Source organism: Phasianus colchicus, chromosome 1 (genome assembly GCF_987193195.1).
Source record: "Phasianus colchicus chromosome 1, bPhaCol1.hap1.1, whole genome shotgun sequence".
NCBI classification, from domain to species: domain Eukaryota; kingdom Metazoa; phylum Chordata; class Aves; order Galliformes; family Phasianidae; genus Phasianus; species Phasianus colchicus.
The window spans coordinates 2,758,082-2,779,199 of NC_143436.1; the positions used below are offsets into that span (position 1 = coordinate 2,758,082).

General features: G+C 42.5%; 1 protein-coding gene across 2 annotated transcripts in view; it reads right to left on the minus strand.

The window, feature by feature from the left end:
- Positions 1-21,118, minus strand: part of EXOC4 (exocyst complex component 4) — a 402,320-nt gene extending 381,202 nt beyond the window's left edge. For both annotated transcript variants that reach the window (XM_031605115.2, XM_031605116.2), the window contains exons 1-2: positions 20,728-21,118; positions 908-1,097 (exon numbers count right to left, since the gene is read on the minus strand). In XM_031605115.2, the coding sequence (XP_031460975.1) occupies positions 908-1,097; positions 20,728-20,813 (276 nt within the window). In that variant the 5' untranslated portion in view covers positions 20,814-21,118. The remainder of the gene's footprint in view (positions 1-907; positions 1,098-20,727) is intronic.

Consider the following 21,118-nt stretch of genomic DNA (forward strand, 5'->3'; position numbering starts at 1 on the left):
ACAGCCTGCTGTTCCTAAGGCAATACTGTGAAAGGTTCTGAGACCTCCTCAGAGCCAGGAAAAATAAATAAATAAATGAAACAATTCTGGTGCTTAGTTTGCAGAGTTTAGGTGAGGCAAACCACATAGCAAATAGAAGACAGGACAGGAGACCAACGAATTTATCTATTGCTACAGTAATCAGAGCTGGAAGGAGAGAGCAGATGGAACAAGTCCACAACAAAGAGCACCAGAGTTATTTATTGACACACTACTGAAGTGTGAGCACTCAAAACGCAGAAATACATGGGGGCACAGAGTTCATGTACATTCACACAACAGAACTGAGTTTGGAAATAGCACCAAAATTCATATTCTCTGAGGAAAAAAAACAAGCTGATGATTCACTCAGACTACTCAGGAGGTTGTTGGAGGCCAACATATAAAGACATGAACAGATCAGATTGAAAAGTGTTAGCTTAGCAGCCCTTAAACTTCAAAAACCTGATAGTAACTTGCCCAGACAGTAAGTGAATAGAGGGCACTGCAAAGCTTTGCTCTTCTTATCCTCCTCTTATTTTTCTCTTTAATTACTTGTGTTCTCAAAAGACAATTGGAGATCCTATGGAAAACACTGGCAGAAGACATAGCCAGGGACTGCTGCATTGAGACTGGCTGCTCTGCTCCCAGCCACATCACAGTTCCATCAGCAGTCAGCATTGCTTTCTCAATTCAATTTTTAGTTCACTTAAAGATGATGACAAGTAGCTGGGAAAAAAGGTGAGAAATGAGAGGTTAAAACATGAGCTGGTGTTCCACCACAAATAAGGAAACAAAAGTCAGGAAAAGAAGTCGCATGCATTTGTACCAAGACTAGAGGCTACCAAGGGGATGCAAGCAGAGCAACACATGTAAAGTCAGCCTTCACCTGTTTGATTTTGTTCCGGGAGTTGGTGATGCGCTCCGTGATGCTCTGGTAGGTGCGAATCGCAGTGGTGAGCTCAGTGTAGTGCTGGACAATGAGCTCATCCAAATCCCGGTCACACTTCTCATAAGCTTCTTCCAGGCGGCCCTTCTCATTCTCCCGGTCCTCAACATCATCACTGGTAGACAGAGTCCTAAGGATAACAATTCGGATGTTTTTAAGTTACTGATCAGGACAAGAAGCTTCTTCTTAAAATACTCACTACATATCAGAAACCAGTCACTGCTTTCAGTCTAACATCACTAAGTTGTTTTTTCTCCTGCTAAACGTTTGTTTGATGATTTGCAAAGAGCAATGTACTTTAAGAAAGTAAAAAACAGAACGATTGTTTTATTCATTCCCTGACTTTCAGATACTTGGGAACATTGTTAATTTTTTTTTTTTAAAACAAGATTACTGGATTTATGAAAAGTGTTTCCCAATTGTCATGACCATGGCACAGTTTAACATCTGAAATATATCCCCATTTATAGCTTACAAAGAGTTACGAAGAAGAATTCTATTTTAGTTGAGAGAGAAATCCACCAAAAGCCTTCCCATGCCTTCCAACAGTCAACGTGTTTTCAAACATAGAATCACAGAATCACAGAATTGTAGGGGTTGGAAGGGACCTCCAGAGATCATTGAGTCCAACCAACATGATATCACTACAGTGAAAAAGAGTAACAATACCCTTATTTCTGCCACACACACCTCTTTGACCTTTGAGTAGCATCATCCAGCAAGAGTATTTCATTTACTTAAATCAATGATATCCGAGATTCCAACAAAGATGATGAAAATGTAATCAAACCAGCAAGAGAAGGACAAAATTTCACAGAATCATAGAATGGCCTGGGTTGAAAAGGACCACAATGATCATCTAGTTTCAACCCCCTGCTATGTGCAGGGTCACCAACCACCAGTGCAGGCTGCCCAGAGCCACATCCAGCCTGGCCTTGAATGCCTCCAGGAATGGGGCATCCACAACATCCTTGGGCAACCTGTTCCAGTGTGTCACCACCTTCTGGGTGAAAAACTTCCTCCTAATATCTAACCTGAAGTTTCATGGCATCACTCTAAAATCCCCAGCTTTACAGTAGGATTAAGAAGTTCTGAACATCTACTTGCTGGAAGTGAGATGCCTTCAAAAATAGACCCAGCAGAGCATGAACATAGAGGCCATTATCTCATAAAAATTACCCAAGTACAGACTCCTACTGAGCACTGGCACCATTTTAAGATGGTATAGTATAAGATGGAAGAGTAGACAGACAGAAAAGCAGTAGAAGAGCCATAGTATGCAATCCCGTAGGCATAGGAAGAAGTACACAGCCCAGGAGATAATTTTTTTTTTCCTAGATTTTTTAAGCTATTTCAGTGAAGAAGATGAAATAGGTTGAAGGAAACAAACAAACAAACAAACAAAAAAACACCACTGGTGAGCACTGTTGCTCTCTCTACTGAAATGCTTTTATTTTGGATTTGTTGAAGCAATGAGGTTCAGGTAAACTCTAACCACCATCTCCTGCTGGCAGTAAGAAAATACCAACTTGCCTTCCAGTAATTGCCACTTGTTGTCTGCAGTTTAGTCAGAAGGTACAAGGGAAGTACTGAACACTGATGAAAAATATAACACTGAATGAGAGAAACCTATTTTCTTAAGGGGCATCTAAGAGTATCTTTAGTGACAAACCAAGGAGTTACTACTTGATAGATTTTTCTGCATTCTTGACTAACATTAATAGCCAGAACTCAAGTGCAAAATCTTGTTTCATTGTTTACTTCTATCTGGGACAAAACACCACAAACAAATGCTCCCTTTCTCTCAAAGTCAAAGGAAACTGCACCCAGAACTTCCAGTTCACTACTCGTGCTTCCCTACAAAGAAAAACAACAGGCTGTGCCACCCACTCAAAGGCATCATCTTTAAAAGAAGAGGGGAAAAAAAGAAAAACAAGCCATTTCACAAGAGATCACGATCCCAGAAAGAGCAGCTAAGAAAACTCAAATGAACAAACAAATCTGTACTACCAGATGGAATGTGGCACAACAGGAGGATGAGTGCACTTGTCCAAGTCAACTATCAAGGAGGAAAGAAGAATTAAAGCCACAATGCCTCCCACAACGCCCTGAATAACAATGCACCCAAGTGGCGTTGTATTTTATTTGACACAATTCTAACACCTTTACCCTTTCAGATGGCAGTGGCAGAAGACCTAAATCGATATGGAAATGAGGAACCAAGTCCTTCTCCTTTGTTAAGGCTCAAACTATCAGTATAGGCTCTTCACACTTCCTTCTCCTCCCAAATACAGAGAGCTGCCATAGTTACAGGTGATGAGGGAGCATCTCTGCTTTTGTACAAGCAACACCTAGAAATGAGGCCCCCCAGTCCACCAAGCATTCATCCTCCTCATTCCAGAGAACCTAACTTCTTCCAATGCATAAGATTTACTTGTAGTATTTAAAGTACCACGTTTCATAGTAGCTACAGAAATGCTTTCTCGTGTTACTACACCAAGATTCCATTCTTAGTTATGCCTTACTGTTTTCTCAAAGAATCTATTTCAATTAGTTTCTACTGCACACAAAGCATTTTCATATAATGCAAAAAGGACCTGGAAAGAAAGAAAGAACAGTGATAGAGTGGTTAGAAAACAAAGCAGGAATTAAGAAAATTAGCTTACAGCCACTGCTCTACTGCTGACATCTGGCTTAGCACGCAGAGCACCCCCCACTGCAGTTTTACACAGCTCTTTCCTGCTACAGAATCCATGTGGAAATGGGAAACCCCTGCCCTGCAATGAGCTAAGCAGGCAGATCCATGTCCCCGTGGCCATTTTTCTTCCCTAGCTGGTGAACACACAGCTCTGGTTCATCAAACAATGGAGCTGCAACTACACGCACTGAGTTCTAGTGAAACACTGCAACACTGTTAGCAGAGGTCATGTAATCAATTCCAACAAATTAATGTAGGAAGATGTGCTAGAAAACAAAGCTAAGCATACAGCTAAAGCAACAGAATACACAGTACCTGTGAGTTTGGGTTCACACTGTAATAAATGAAAAGAAAGCAAGTAAAAGAACGTGTTCAGCTTTCAAAGACCTCATCTTTTAAACCACAACACAGCCAGCAGCAGTATGTAATATTAGTAGTATGAAAAACACTAGTAATCCATGCTAAAAAAAAAAAAAAAGGGTAATGTGAACACTGTGGTCTCGATGCCTCAGTCCATTCATTCTCAGCTCAGGAACCTCAGCAGCACATATCGGGAAAGTAGCTGCCAAGGTCTTTTTCTACACTTCTAGTTCTCTGGAAGCACAAGTTTAAACACAGAAGTCACCCAGAATTCAGCAAGATGAGAGCAAGGTAAAGGACTTGCTCTGCTGCTGTGCAAAACCTTGCTCCGTCAACAGCTTGAGCAATGGGTGCAGTTCTGGTCTGTTTTCAGTTGGCCTTGAAAACACAACTGAAACAGTGGAAGTGATGAAGCAATTGTTTTCCCTGCTAAGGCAAAGACTCTTCAGTTTGGAAAAGACTGAAAGGAGATGTGTCTTATGGATGCAGAACTCAGAAGTCATAGATTAGATTGGAAGGGACCTTAAAGATCATCAAAATGAGGCATATAATGGAAACATATCACTAAGTTGTATACTGATAGCACTATGGCAGTACTCACTGAAACTCAGAGAGACCTGTTTCAGCCTCACCTTGAGCACTGGGTGCAGGTTTGGATGCCACAATTTAAGGACATAAAACCATCAGTGTCTCCAAAGGAGAGCTATGAAGATGGGGGAAGGCCTGGAAGGGAAAGCATGTGGGGAGAAGTTGAAGTCCCTTGGTTTGCTCAGTCCAGAGAAGGCTGGGAGGGTCTCATGTTGTCCTACAACCTCCCTAATCCACCAACCACAGACACTAGAGATGTATGAGGCACCAGGCAGCTCTAAGTGGCCAGATCTGACTCTCCTAACACTGTGTATTGCCACTGTTTGAGAACAACTACTGAGCTACGTTAACCACTAATCTGTCTTCTTATCCCTCGAAGATTCTCACAAGTTAGATCACCTAAAGCTGGGTGACATTTTGGAGGAGCTGGAGGTGAAGTTATCCCACTCCTGTGCATGTACACAAAAACATGAATGCACCACAGGCCAACACAGGGCCTGCCATCCTTACCAGGGTATTTCAGCTCCCAGATGTGAAGACAAGACAGCAGTGATCCATTCTGACAAAGTTCCAGGTAAAACCAAGGTGCTATTTTACGACGGGACAGGGATCCCATCCACATGAATTTGCCTTAAATACCTGCAAATCCTTACAGATAAGCCAGAAGTTAAGATCACAACCCAAGATCCAAGTGAGAAGAGCAACAGCAGAGACTCGTTTTTCATTTACTTTACCAATGAAGTTTCAGAAGTTTAAGGTTTTTATTTCAGAAACTGTCACTACAGATATCTGGATGGACAGCTGGAGAAACAGAGCATGTGTGATCCATCCCACAATCACACACTGAAGAACCATCAAAGAGGACTTACAGAAAAGCAAACTCAACTTAAAAATACAAATTGCAATATATAAAGAAGCTGAAATGAAGCTCTTTTGAGCCACATCAGAAATTACTGTGCTATAAAACTGAGAATGCCTCTTCTTGAGTTTTCAAAAATCCATATTAAATTTTTTCCCCACAAAAGAACTTACATTTTTCTGCACTCTGGTTCTAAGGTACAAATTTCTGCAACATATTTGAAAGAACGTTTTCAATTGCTCATAGCCAGCAGCAAGACCTTTCTTCTCTTCTTCTCCAGTTACAGTGCCAATATGCTGAGCCTTAATTTCACCTACTTCAACCAAAATGAACCACTTTCTCTCTACTCAAGCAATTTGTTACCATTTATTCTTCTCCTTTAAAAAAAATAAATCCACAATGTTAAATCCTTGAAGTCTAGTGACACCTGAAACTACAAAAAGGAGCCCTGTCACTCTGAATCTCAAACATTACTCTGTACACCTGAATTTCATAAGCCCCTCGGTACAGGAGCCACTTTTTCTTGTTCTGCACAGCAAAGAGCAAAGCAAGGAATACTTAATATTCTTGAGATTATACATGTTCCTGCTAACACTGCAGAAAAGTAAGCCAAGGGCATTCTTTGCTTCAGTTCTATTAAAATGTGTGGCAAGGAAGAAGAAAAGTCAACACACTGTTTGCCAAATAGAAATGATCAGAACTGTTTGGGAAAGGAACTTTGCAGCAAGAACTTTGAAGGGGAGAATTACAAAACAGGACAGGATTACCAAACAATAAATCTACATCAGCTTCTCAGAACTCCCTGAAAAGCAGAAGCATTGAAAACACACGACAAACAGAAAAAATGTCAGTCTGCATACCAAGTATATATATGTTATGAACTCGGTGGGGATTTCCAGAAGGGTTCCCTGATCAGCTCAGTTGTTTTTTCGATTTCATTTTACTAAATGAGAATCCGCCTCTCCTGTAAAATACCTGTAATTTGTACTTGGCAGCTGGATGGCTGCATATGCCTGTCTCATTAGCAAGAGCTCAATTGGATTAGAATAATTCCAACTGGATGTTAGTCTGAAAAGAGACGTTTTATGCTACAGTAAAACAGAAATCCATTCAGCCAAATCTCATTGCCCCTTTTGAATTTACATAGTTAAAAATACAGATTGTACAAATGCTTAATTTAGTGAAGCTGCTTTCACTGAAGAAGGATGGGGAAGATAATCAGGCAAAATCCCGGCTATGTTTTTAATCATGCGATGCACAACATATTTCCTGCAAGAATGAAACAAACCTTGCTACTTCCCCAGTGTGAGTGAATACACAATGCCATTAGGTTAATTTCAAAAGTCCATTGGGACTATTCATTCCAGTAGAATCACAGAATAGCCTGGGTTGAAAAGAACCACAATGATCATCCAGTTTCAGTGTGCAGGGTCACCAACCACCAAACCAGGCTGCCCAGAGCCACATCCAGCCTGGCCTTGAATGCCTCCAGGGATGGAGGCATCCACAGCCTCCTTGGGCAACCTGTTCCAGTGTGTCACCACCCCAAGTGAAAAACTTGCTCATAAAAAAGACGACAAGTAGAATTTGATCTTTAGGTCAGAAGCATTTTTCACCTCTGCTTTCCAGCACCCAATTCAAACGACCAAGACAGGGAGTAAGTGAAAAGACTTCTGCAGGAGCCCTGAAGCACCGTCATCCAGCAAGATGCCTCGACTGAGACAGGAATCACTTATTTCTAAAGGTAAATACAAAAGAAAATGCATCCACTTTGACAAAATGTAATTACCAGCTCTACCATTTCTGCAAGAGACAAGACTGCATCATTCTAGAAAACAGAACGACCCCTGCAGCTCTGATCCTCCTTCCTCAGCACTGCGGATGAAGGAACAAAGCACAATGGGACAAATGAGAACCTCAAGTATCACAGAATGGCTTGGATTGGAAGGGACCTCAAGGATCTGGAAGCTCCAACCCCCCTGCTGCATGCAAGGCCACCAACCTCCATATCTAATGCTAGATCAGGCTGCCCTGGTATATTTGAATCCACCTTCACCTATTGCTTTCCAGCAGTTCAACAGATTGTAGTCATCAAAAACTAAACAGCAATTCCGAACGCTGGGATACCAGATTTCTGACACCATCCCATCTATAAATTTACCCCTAGAGTGTAATGGATTCATTTGAGGAGGAAGATAAGGAAAACAGGAGCTGTAAACTCTCTTCAAACCATGCCCAGAACTCAACGCAGCCTTCTGATCTAAAAAGCACAGAAAACAAGCCATTGTTATTTCACAAGCTAATAAATTTCTTCCATTGTTGTGAACTGAAAGAACACAATTTTCACTAAGCTATTCAACAGCAAAAGAAAACAAACACCATTGTGGTACACGTCATGTGGCACAAGAGATAACTACAGTGGTACAGAAATGCTGCACAGAACTGAGCAGCTGCAAAACTATGGAGAGATTCACCTCCCTTCGTAACGCTGTACTTCTGAGCTCCAAATGAACTCCAGCCCCAAAGCAGGGTTTCACATCATAGCTCCCAGCACCACAGAAAGCATGCTGCACATGATTTAGTGTTCATGTAACACCCATGTTCCTTATCTGTGCCAAATCACTTCAAAATAAGATCTGATGTGAATGAAATGCACAACAGATGACTTTACTCTGTCGCTCTGTGATGAGGATGAGTGCCAACTGAGAATACCCACCAGGGCAGCTAAAAAAAAGTGCTTATTCTGAGGTATCCTGCTGCACTCAGTAAAAAAAACACCACTGCAAAGCAACAGCAGAACTGTACATCTTTATGTGCTGCCACTTCAGCTGGTGATGCTTACTACCAGGCACAAAGCTTTATGGCCACTAAGTGTTTGGTTTGCTCACAGAAATACATACAGCAAAGGCTCAAATACTGTGGTGCCTTAAGAAAATTTAAGAAAGAAGTTTGCCTTCCTCCCAAAGGGATCCATGAACAATTAGGATGCTCAATCAGCGTTTTCAACTTCAGAATTTTTCTTAACACTGAAGATTTGGTTTTAGCATCCATCACCACAATAGCAAACCTCATACTGAAGCATCAGACAAGCAACTGTGCTTTGTGATACCCCCCATTTTATTCTACACAGGACAATAAACAGGAGAGTTCCTGGACAGAGAAATCCCTGGATTCCTCAGCTCTGAATGCTCAGGCCAACCTCCTTGCTTTGCAAAGCTCTGCATGCCCTTACAGTACACACAAGCTCTTGGTCTTCTGAACGTGGGTTCAAGATGCACTCCATATCGTTCTTACTTCATCTCAAAACCCCACTGCTTCATTCACTGCAGTGTATTTTGCCTTTAAATCCTGTACTTAGTTAGCCCCCCACTCCTGTATCTGACATCTCTGCAAAAAAAGAATTTAGCATTAACCTTTAAGACCATTCATTTACAGGCACAGGCAGCAATCTCAAAGTTACAGGGCCAGCAGCAATTAGATTTCAGACTCAACAAGAATTTCTACTTGCACCAATCAGTCCTGTAAGCCCCGTGTTACCAAAGGCTTTATTCTGTCCCATAGGGCAGATGGGTAAGTTTTTTTGCTCGCCCACATTAAGTGCCAATTTTAAGAGGAAATGATAATGAATAATAGATGTTTCATTTCTGCAAATTTGCTTTCCCTGATGCCTCTAGTGAAGCTGGGTGGATTAACTGCCTGCCTATTTTACCTACCCTAAAGCCAGCCCTGCTAATGATGATTACTGCTAAGCTATGGATTGTAAACAGTTTTAAATACCTGTTTCTTGACTAGCAAATTTCTTTTGCACAGAGAACCTCATAGTAACACTATGTAGGCATTATGTTACTGTAGAATTTTTTATTGCATCAAAGTGAAAGGACACATATTCTGTGCCCAAGTGTGCACCCCAGAAAATTAATGTTAAGCGAGCACCTGCAACACGCAGTCCTTGTGGGGAGGTACAAAGCTTATTTGGTAGGAAAGGACTGGTCAGCCCCCTTGTGAACACTGTTGTGGGTTTACAGCATCTGGGCATCCCTGCAAAGTCCCTTCTTCCTCTGTTCCCCAACAGAGAAGCAGCCTGGTCTGGTATGAAATGAGGAGGTTGGTGACCCTGCCTGCAGCATAGGGGTTAGAACTTGATGACTCTTGAGGTCCCTTCCAACCCAAGCCGCGTGCGATTCCGTGATCAGATCAGGTACACAAGAGCTCAAGACAGAAAAGAGTAGCATGATGCACAGGTGAGGTTTGGAAATCCAGGAGGGAGACTCCATCACGCCTGCACCAAGTTTCTTCACAAGTGCAATTCACTTGCCTTCAGTCAGCATCGCTTGTTCACATGAAAACACTCATTAAAGACAGTGGGAAGCACCAACAAAAAAAAAGGCAAGCTGATCAAACTGAAATATTTCTCACTTGATTGAGAAAATGAACATTTGACAAAACATAATTGCGAGTGCTACATCAGCAGGGGAGCAAACAAAGCTCCACTTTTAACAGCAATCCCCAGCAAACTTTCTGCCACCTGTTTCACTATTGCTCAGTACCATATCCTATGCTTTGTTAAGCCTAACAGTTCCTTGCTTTCAAACACTCTTAAAGCCACAATAATACAGACAGCTTGTGGTATCAACTGCACACAACACAGCTAGGCTTAAAACTTGTCATGGTGAAAGCGGAGGCTATGCTTAAAGCGTGTCCAACTTACATGACTCCCTTATGTTAGTACCTTTTCCTCCAGGAAAAACAATGCCAGGAATCATTCTATAGAAGAAGGCCCTGATGTGCCCACTACAGGATGGGGGAAAATCCAACCTTTTGGAGGGATTTGTTTTTTACGTTACACCAAGTCCTTAATAAACAGAACACAACAAATCTATATAGGATGCAGGAAAATCTCTCTCTCTCTCAAAGCATAGCCTTGGCCTCCACAGAATTTTTGACCAAAGGATGCCTGGGGTTAAATGAAGAAAGCAGTTGCTAGAAGCAGCAAATAATCATTTTAACAGAGCAAAGTGGATGTCTAGAAAGACCACACTCCTCTCTGCAGGAATTGGCTGCAGTGTGCCAAGGAGAATTCACTGTGAAAGAAAAAAATGAGAGTAAAAAGAAACTCATTACAATCTTGTTACTCCTCATAGTGTCTCTCGCTGATGACTGTGGCCACGCATCCATTACAGCATTTGCTTTACTACTTTGGTTTGAACCCTTGTGATCATTGCCAGACATCGATGGCTGCACTAACACCTGGAGGCAGCCACACCACTGGCTACACAGATCAACAGCCCAGGCTTTTTGTGGGAGGAAATCCAGCAGACAAGAAACAACTGCAGGTGAATGAGAGAGAAAGGATCAGGATGCATGGGAAAGGGAAAAGAAAAAAAACAAGCTGAGAGCGTCTGCCCACATCTCATCTGTCCAGCAGAAACAACCCTAATTAGCCACTTACTCAGAGGCTGCCAAGTTATAAATAATCCAAGTGTAGGTTGTTGGGAGGATAAAGCATTGGTCTGACATGCATGGAAGATACATCCAAGTGCCGTTCAAGAAGCTTCAGAGGAAAATGCATTCACTCATTAATGCTTTTTCCTCCTCCAGAAGATAATATCACACAGGGCTCGGATCTGCTCATTTCAAAGATCAGGTTTCATCCTGACAACACTGAGCATTTAAGATCAAACATGTTTTATGAGGATGCTACCAGAGGTATGACATTATTTATTACGGGGCTTTGAGCAATCTGGTCTAGAGAGAGGAATCCCTGCCTGTAGCAGTGGGGTTGGAACTACATGATCTGAAAGGTCCATTCCAACACAAACCATTCTAAGATTTAACTAGAATAAAACACAACTTAAACCACATATGGAGCAAAAAAACACACTGGAGCTCACCAGGTTTTCCCCCCCCTCTGCTGTGCCAGCCTGAGACCTCAGGAGGCTGCATTTCAACACAGCACAATGAGAAGAAAGTTGTTGAGCACCGTGGGACAAGAACAGCCCACTGCCTACATTGCTCGATAAATTTCCAGAGATTCATTAAACCAAATAGACTTATTTGAATTTTATAATTGAAAATTGCAGTCTTAAAGACAAGTCCCAAATGGAGTGATCTACAGCTTCCAGCACTATTTAACCTCGAAACGTAGAATCTGAGAATACATGTTTTAATACCTCTGCAGAATCCCATTGAAACCACCATAAAAAGTTTCTTCAGAAGGAAATAAAAAGGCTGCTTGAAACAGTCTGGAAAGAAGAAAAGAATCCAAAAGGTATTTAACAATTTAACTCAGTAGCAACACACAATGCCTTCTCATCACTTTCACAGGTTGCTCAATTTTTCCCAATAAATTTTGAAGACATGAGTTAAAATGCTCATGGTGCCAGAAAGAAAGCAGTCAGAAGCTGCACCGTACAAGTCAATAGTTGCAGAAAACAGGTTATTACTGTAAAATGGCTACAAAAATGTAAGGGATTTTATCCTATTAAAAAATAAAATAAAAATAGTGAAATGTGGGACCAGCATGCTCCTTCCTCAGCAAGAGGAACACAGGGTATCCAGCCTCCAGACTAACAGATCTCTGTTGTGAAAACAGAGCAATAACTCACTCCTTTGCTATGGGAAACAGCAGAACTGAGTCTCTTCAAAATGCTGTTAAACACAGAAAGTAAACAGAGCATTATAAAACATTTTCCTTCTCTGCTTACATTTTATTAATCTTTCATGCTGCTTACACAGTTGGTTAGAGCACTTTCAACAGAAATTAATGATCTTTTATCATTGAGGACTTGCACATTCATGCACGGCAGCTGTAGTGAAAAGGCTGAGTCTACAACCATCTAAATAAATATCATAAAATCACAGAATGGCCTGGGTTGAGAAGGACCACAATGACCATCTAGTTTCAACCCCCCTACTATGTGCAGGGTCACCAACCACCAGACCAGGCTGCCCAGAGCCACATCCAGCCCGGTCTTGAATGCCTGCAGGGATGGGGCATCCACAACCTCCTTGGGCAACCTGCTCCAGTGTGTCACCACCCCCTGTGTGAAAAACTTCCTCCTAATATCTAACCTAAACCCCCCTCCCTGTCTCAGTTTAAAACCACTCCCCTTTGTCCTATAACTATCCACCCTCATAGACAACCGTTCCCCCTCCTGTTTATATGCTCCCTTCAAATATTGGAAGGTACAGTGAGGTCTCTCAGGAGCCAAGGTAAACAAGCCCAGTTCCCTCAACCTTTCCTCATAGGAGAGGTGCTCCAGCCCTCTGATCATCTTAGTGGCCCTCCTCTGGACCTGCTCCAAGAGCTCCACATCCTTCCTGTACTGGGGACCCCTGGCCTGGACACAGTACTCCAGATGGGGCCTCACAAGAGCTGAGTAGAGGGGGACAATTTACCTCCCTCTCCCTGCTGGTCCCTTCTCTTTTAATGCAGCCCGAAACACAGTTGGCCTTCTGGGCTGCAAACGTACACTGTTGGCTCACATCCAGCTTCTCGTCCACTAGGACCCCCCCAAGTCCCTCTCTGCAGAGCTACTCTCAAGGAGATTTTCCCCCAGTCTGTATAAATACCTGAGATTGCCCCAATCCAAGTGCAATACTTTGCATTTGGCCTTGCTGAACCTTATTAGGCTCTCATGGGCCCACTTCTGCAGCCTGTCCAGGTCCCCCTGGATGCCTTCCCTTCCCTCCAGCGTGTCTATCCGCTGCACCGCTCAGCTTGGTGTCGTCTGCAAACTCACTGGGAATGCGCTGAATGCCATCATGTGTGTCATTGATGAAGATGCTGAAGAGCACATATCATCAGAACTTTTTATTCTTATTTTATTATTATTTATTTATTATTATTTATTATAATATATTACATTAACCACCCTTTAATCCAACTTCTCCAGGCCAGTACAAGCTACACAGGTATGGTCAGCAATGGGTTCATTCCTGGAAGAAAAAGAAGGATTGAACTGCACACATTTAAGATGACCACTTTGATAAAAGAATCTTGCTATCATTGAGGATGGAAAAGACCACTAAAACCATCCAGCCCGTGCAAATACTGCACAGGCAAGCACGTCATACATGTCCAGGTGCCCACGGGCACTCATTTCCTTTCAGTGCAATTCCTCTGAGAACCACACATTCAGCACAGCGATTACATGAATCACTGTGCACCCAGGAGAAAAATGAAGTCCTAAGCATCAATACTTTCAAATCTGCATGAGTACAAGCTGTGCAGCATGACCAGGACCTGGTGGCTGGATGATAAAAAGAGGAATGCTTGAGGGCTGCTGGTCACCCTGCGTTGTGAATCCATCCCTGCAGCACCGCATCCAGAAGCGAGAGGCTTTGCAAATTTTGTTATTAACTTAAATGTTTCAATCTTGCGCTGAAAGTGAGAGCTGGTAGAGGGGATGTAATTGCAAAAGTTGAAAGCACAGAACTAATAATCATTTATTAACAAAACCGCCTCTTTCTGCTTCCTTGTTTTGTGAAAACACCAGTGCTGTGCTGTGTGTTGCTTACAGTTGAAATAAAAGCTGCAAGGCTCTATGCCTCGAGATTTAACAAAGTGTGGTCACACACATCGTGCTCTTCTATATTGTTGTCTATTCACACCTGTACCCTAACCTATCTGCTGCTCTTTAACCCAAGTGTCTGTGCCAAGCTGCAATTCAATGCTTAGCACACGTTTTATACAACTGTCCTAAGATCACTTCAGGCAAATTGATAGTTTAGAACCATATTCTGTCATACGCAAGTTCTTTTCAATGCATTTCCAAGCTACTTATATTTTAGAACTGCTGCTTCTATAATGTTGAAAAACACCATTTGCAATAAAAGTGGTTTTAAGAGACCATTACAGTACATACAGATCAGAGTAACTCAGCTTTATTTCTTGTAGCAGCTATTTCCCAAATGTAACAGCTATACATCCATCTCACTCACCCCACATCACAAACTGGGATCTCACTTCTATTGCTTCAGACAGAAAGAAACGATCAAATGCCAGGTCATTAGTAAGAAACCATTTAACCAAGTTCACTGTAAATGTAATGAAAATAATGGTCAAAACCTATTAAAAGGGAAAAGGAGAATTTCAGTTGTGAAAAATAAAATATGTTCAAGGTTTTTGCCCATAATTTCAACCCCCTCAGACATAAAAGTAGGAAGCGCACTGCATCTTGTCTCACTTTTAGTTCTCCTTGACATCTGTCATACACGTTTGCCTGTGTGAAAACTTAGCTAAAACATTTCAGTAAGGTCTTATGGAGTCAGTGCTAAAGTTTGTTTTCTCCCAATTAAAGCAGCTATTAAAGGCCAGTTTTAAAAAAACAGAAACCTTTAATTGGAAAGAAAAACACCCAACAATAAACAAAAGGCAGACATGCACCAATTAAAAATCTGACAAGGTCTTTCAAAAAAAAAATAGCATTTGCTAAATGCCAGGTTGCTTGTTTCAGACTACAAAAGCTGCTTCAACCAGCTACCAACAAAACAAAAGGTTAAGAAAATCAATATACATACACATTTGTCCTCTGAAAGATTAATATAAATATATATTCCCTAAGTGGTTCCCCAGCAAATGAACAGAACGTCCTCCGTTCTCTGCACTGCTTTTCAGAGGAGTGTGACAGCCCACATGATGAGTATTGGACTTCTCTAAAAGAAGCTCCTGGTCTCCGTTTTAACCCTAGAATCATAGAATCATTTGGGTTGGAAGGGATCTTTAAAGCTCATCTGGTCCAACTCCCATTCAATGAACATGGGCATCCACAGCTGATACCTAGACTCTATTCCAAAAGCCACAATCCCCCAAGCTATGTCTTACCAAAACCATCACCACATCTCAGCAATGTGAGGACAACGGCAAACTGAAGATACTCTCATATCCCCCAAAGACTCAGGATAAAGAAAAAAGGCACCCCACGCTGCAGCCAAGTTGGGGATTTTATTAGTGCACTGTGCAAACAATCGTATTCCCAAACACTCCCTACTTTTAGGAGACTTATTACAATGAATATACATACACTGTGCCCAAGAACGCATCACTCACTCCTGGGAGCACTCCTATAGAAGGAACACATGGCATCATCCTGATGCTCCCATAGTTTTGGGCTTGAAACACAATCACAGCATAACACCATAAAACAACTCACTTCTGGGCTGTAAGATGTGATTTGCCATGGTTAAGTGATTTGAACTGCAGTTGATGGACATTAGGTTTTGCAGCCAATGAGAAACTATGAGGATCACAGAGGAAGTTTCAGCACGGTGGCTTGCTACGTTGACTCAGCCAGACTGCTTGAGCATCAGTCATGTGCACCACACGACTTGGGAGCCATAAATCACCTCTCCAAGATGTCCTTCGCAGGATATCATCACCCCACAGGATTTTTTCTTCAGTTCTGTGCTCTGGCTACCAAGCAACATGAGTCCTTGCACTCAGGAAACAGCTTCTTCCTATTTGGTCCATACTGGAGCCTGGCAACGGCTGGAGAACCAAGGAGAACTCGCTCAGCACATGGCTCCTACTGCAGGAAACAACTCCCAGAAAACAACTGTGTTCCTCAACGCAACAGGAAAAGCTGACACTTCACAGGGACAGATAAGGGACTAAAAGCAAGATGGTCATGCCTGCTGCTTTCTCCTTCAGCTCAATTACCTGCACAGAAAATAGCTGGAAGGCAACACTGAAAAGATGAGCAATGGGTCCACATTTCCATTTACAGAGACACAGTTTAGGAGTGTTACTGTGGGTTCAGAGGACCTCAGAAACACTCTGACACTCCTTTTTAAAACTGAATGACCAACTTGTCTGACAAAGCAAACTCTTAACACTGAGCTGGGACATATATACTGGCTTTTATGTAGTTAATTTCCCTGCAGCAACAGCACTATTATTTTCAAACAGAGCCCAGCTTACAAGAAATGCCATTTCTCAATTTCTCTGCTACTATAATACATCACAGCTTTGACAGAGATTTGGCCCCAAATACTCTCACTAAAAGTGATACCAGTTCTGCTCCTTCCGAGTCCAGGGATGTAAGTACTGAGTCCCAAAACCTACATCAGAGCAAAGTAAATTAGTCTCTTGCAATAGAAAGCTACTTAGCTTGAGTAAATATAAGGAATTGTCCCTTCATTAATAAAATCATTTATATTTATAAAACACTTATCTCCACATTTCAAAGTGTTCTGCAAATTAAACACGTTTGCTGATCTAAACAACACTGTCTTTCACCGTCTTTGCTGTTAAAAGAGTAAAATGCTGGAATGCATGAAGAGTGACAGAATCACAGGGGTTGGGAAGGACCTCTGGAGATCATAAAATCACAGAATGGCCTGGGTTGAAAAGAACCACAATGATCGCCTACTTTCAACCCCCCTGCTATGTGCAGGGTCACCAACCACCAGACCAGGCTGCCCAGAGCCACATCCAGCCTAGCCTTGAATGCCTCCAGGGATGGAGCATCCACAACCTCCTTGGGCAACCTGTTCCAGTGTGTCACCACCTTCTGGGTGAAAAACTTCCTCCTAATATCTAACCTAAACCTCTGCTATCTTAGTTTAAAACCACTCCCGTTTGTCCTATCACTATCCACATTTATAAACAGCCATTCCCATTCCTGGTTTATACGCTCCCTTCAAATACTGGAAGGTCACAATGAGGACCCCCAAGTCCTTCTCCGCAGGACTGCTCTCAAGGGGTTCTTCCCCCAGTTTGTATAAATACCTGGGATTGCCCGGGCCCAAAAGCACTTGGCCTTGCTGAACCTCATCGGGTTCATATGAGCTCACTTATCCAGTTCATCCAGGTCCCTCTGGATGGCTCTCCTTCCCCCCAATGTATTCACTGCACTGCTCAGCTTGTTGTTGTCTGCATTCACTTGGTGTCATTGAGTCCAACTCAATGTCCAACTCCCCTGCCACTCTGCTTTTGTTTATTTATAGCAGAAGAACACAAAGTTTTCCTGCTTTTCATACATCGTTTCCTCTCAAGGGTATTTTGCAGAGCAATAACAGAAGTAAACAGCCTTCTAAATAAAGACCTTCTAAATAAAGAGGGAAACGAATGCATAAGGACCAGCAGGAGAAACTCCACTTAAGTGGTTTGGAAATAAAAGGCATCAAGAAAAGAAAACTTTGTTGCATTTCAAACCAACAACAGACTGTTAAGGTTTTTGATATCTTTCTGAAGTTGAGTGAAGTCGTAAGAAAGACAAATTCAACTCACCCAGGTCTGAAGTTGTTTGCCAGTGGTATTTTATGAACACACAAAACAGCAAGTAATGTCACCTGTTGCTTAAAAGGCTCATGTTCACCCAAGCTGCCATACCAAAACAACACACAGAGAAAACTGATTGAAATTCCTTCACGTCCCATTTGCTTTTTGTACTTGGCTAACTGTAAGAAACGTGAATATTAACACAACACTTCTTCCTTCCTTTGCAGTCAATTCTACCTTCAGCTTTTCATGGTCTGGCTCAACGCTACTCAGCAAGCACTGCAGAGAACATCCACATTCACACTAAGGTCTAATTACATTTTGGAGGTTCAGCTATCAGGCTGTTCTATTGAATAATTCTAATTTAATAAAGTCAATATCCTCAGTGTTGCATCTAAATGCTGGACGTCAGCTGACTAAGGTATCAGTGCATGTAAGCCAAAGATAATTAGACAAATATGATTTCTTACTCAGTAAGAACTTAACACTCATTCTCATTTTATATTATTAAAAGAAACAAGAAGTTTAAATGTATTGAAGTAGAAATCTGGAAATCCCTTACAATTCTTCTTAAATTTCTGTTGGAAATTATAGAAAATATGCCAAAAAAAAAAAAAAAAAGGAAGGTTATTAGAGAAAATGCAGCAGCAATTAATTTATACTATTCATTCTTCCACTACTCACAATTTACTGTATTTTCTGTAAGTGAAAATTACCCAGCTAGGACCTACCGCACTGCCTCTCCCACTTATTCAAACTCGAGGCTGACAAAGAAATAATAAGCATAACACACTTGAAATTCACACTATCTACCTTTGGCCAAATGCAAGGCACAAGTACACAGGAAAAAAAAAAAAAAAAAAAAAAAAAAAAATCAGGATCCAGGTAAGACGCCTGATTTTTGTGATGCTTTTTTCACAACTACCCATGTTATATATTATACAAGCATTCCACGTAAACTCAAACAATTGCACCCATGAGAGTACATAGGGCTGGATATAAAATTTTCATAGACACATACTTGGCTATTCACCACTTGTTATACACGAACTAAAAAGCTGTCAACATACACTACACTACACTACTACCATCAGTGTATATAGACTTATCTCCAAAATAGTTTGCATTACATATACATGTAACTCCAATTTAAATACATATATATATATATATTTTTTTTTTTTACAGCTGTTTTTCCACATAAAACTAACAAGCAAAACAGTTGTAAGCCTGTGTTAGCATCACCTTTTATTCATTTTTCAGCACGATGTTTTGTTACCTATTAGCACACACTTCCAAGACCGCAGTCATGATCGTGAGAAGGCCAAGCAGAGCAGTGAAGCAGATGCTTTGTTTGGTTGCCATCTACCTCGAGTTTGCAAGATCTGAAAGACCAGCTTCCAGAAATAATGAAAAGGAATAGAATTCAGCCCTAAACACTATGATTCATACAGTACTTCAATACTACATCATTACACGTGCTGGATACTGAATCATTACTAATATAACTTCTCCAAAGTAGAATAACTACAGTTTCTAGCAATGTAGTTTCTTGCAAAGTAGGAACTGAAGTTCGTAAGTTCATTACAAGGCACAGTATCACTGTAGTAGGACCGCCTGCTGCCTACACCCACCTTGGAAAGTGTATATAAAACCAGTATTTCAAAGCTTAAGTGTGGGAAATCAGCTGCCAACTCACTGAGTGGAAGCTACCCAAAAAAGACTTACAAGCACTTAGAAAAGGCATCGAGGGAAATAGCAAAATGCCAGGTCTTGCTTGGCTCCAAGATAATCACAGAATCAGATTTCAGGAGAGGAAAGCGTAGGAACAAGGGCAGACAAAAATCAATAATCAGAACATGACTAGACAACTGCTTTCTTGTCACTCCTGCGAGGCAGTGAGACAAGCTGAGGTGGCACTTTTTCCACTCACACATCCTAAAATAGGATGGAGTCATAGAACAACAGAACCATTAAGGCTGGAAAAGACCACTAAGATCATTTAGTCCAACCACCAACCTATCCCCACCATGCCCACTAAACAATGTCCCCCGGTGCCAAACCTCCATGTTTCCTGAACACCTCCAGGAACTCCACCACCTTCCTGAGCAGCCTGTTCCAGTGCTTCCTAATATCCAACCTGAACACATACTGGACTTCCTAGTCAAGCCTTATTTTCAACCAGCCTTATTTTATACTCAGTACTGCTGTGTGTTGGCAGATGAGAGTAAACTACAGATTCTACAGCAGTAGGGAGACTGTGACTTGACTCTCCCAGTATGGCACAAGGCTGGTGCTCACTGCAGGCATCACTCCTCCGACCTCTGGATGCTGAAAACAGTGGAATCACAGAATGTCTTGGGTTGGAAAACACTTCAAAAATTTCCTACTTCCAACTTCCTGCCATGGGTATGGACAATTAGAGCAGGATCAGAATGCTCAAAGTGAGCACTACCCAAACTGGCCCTAAACACCTCCAAGGATGGGGCACCCATGGGTTCTACGGGCAGCTGTACTGTGGCCTCACCACCTTCATTGTAAAGAATTTCTTCCAGATCCCTAATCTATACCCACCTCTTTTCTGTGTGAACCCATTACCCCTTGCACTGTCACTACATTTCCTAACAGAGGGACTATTCCCAATTTCCTGCAGGCTGCATTTAGGTGCTGGAAGGAAGGACACTATTTGGTCTCCCTGGAGTTTTCTCTTCCCCGGGCTGAACAGCCCCATCTCTCTCAGCATTTACTCATAGGAGAAGTGCTCCATCCTCTGAGTACCTTCATAGCTTCCTCTGTATTCCCTCCTTACGCCGGGGGGGCCCTGAGCTGAACGCAGCACAGCAGATGAGGGCTCATGAGGGCACAAGCAGAGGAGGCCCCACTCCAGCCCAGAGCCCTCCTCACAGCTGTCTGGGCCCTGCAACGACCCCGAGCTCTGCAGGCCCTCACAGCACCACAAGGCCCGCATACAGCCCGAGCTCGGTCCTGAGAGCGGGCCGGGAGGCTGCGGGGCAGAGCCGCGCCGCCCATACCTGATCACAGAGATGAGCAGCCCCGAAGGGTCCTTGCTCCTGCTCATGCTGCTCCGGTAGCGTCCCACCGCCTCGCCCGCCGCCATCTTGCGCCCCCTTCAAACACAGAGCAACCGCCCCTGCTGGCACTGCAACCAATCAGAAGAAAGGGAAGCGGGCTTCCACCCAATAGAAGGCTGGGGAAGGCAGGGCGGGAGGTATCAAGCTTCTATGCATCGTGCGGGGGCGCCGCGGTGCCTTCTGGGAGCTGTAGTTTTTGTGGCGCTGCTTCAGCCTCAGGCTGACTCAGGGTTGTGGCTCTTCCCAGTTCCTCCCCGCTGCTCTCAGCTTGACTTACCTTTCTAAAACCCCGCTGAATAAGAAGAGTCACCTCTTTTTAACAGCTGTTTTC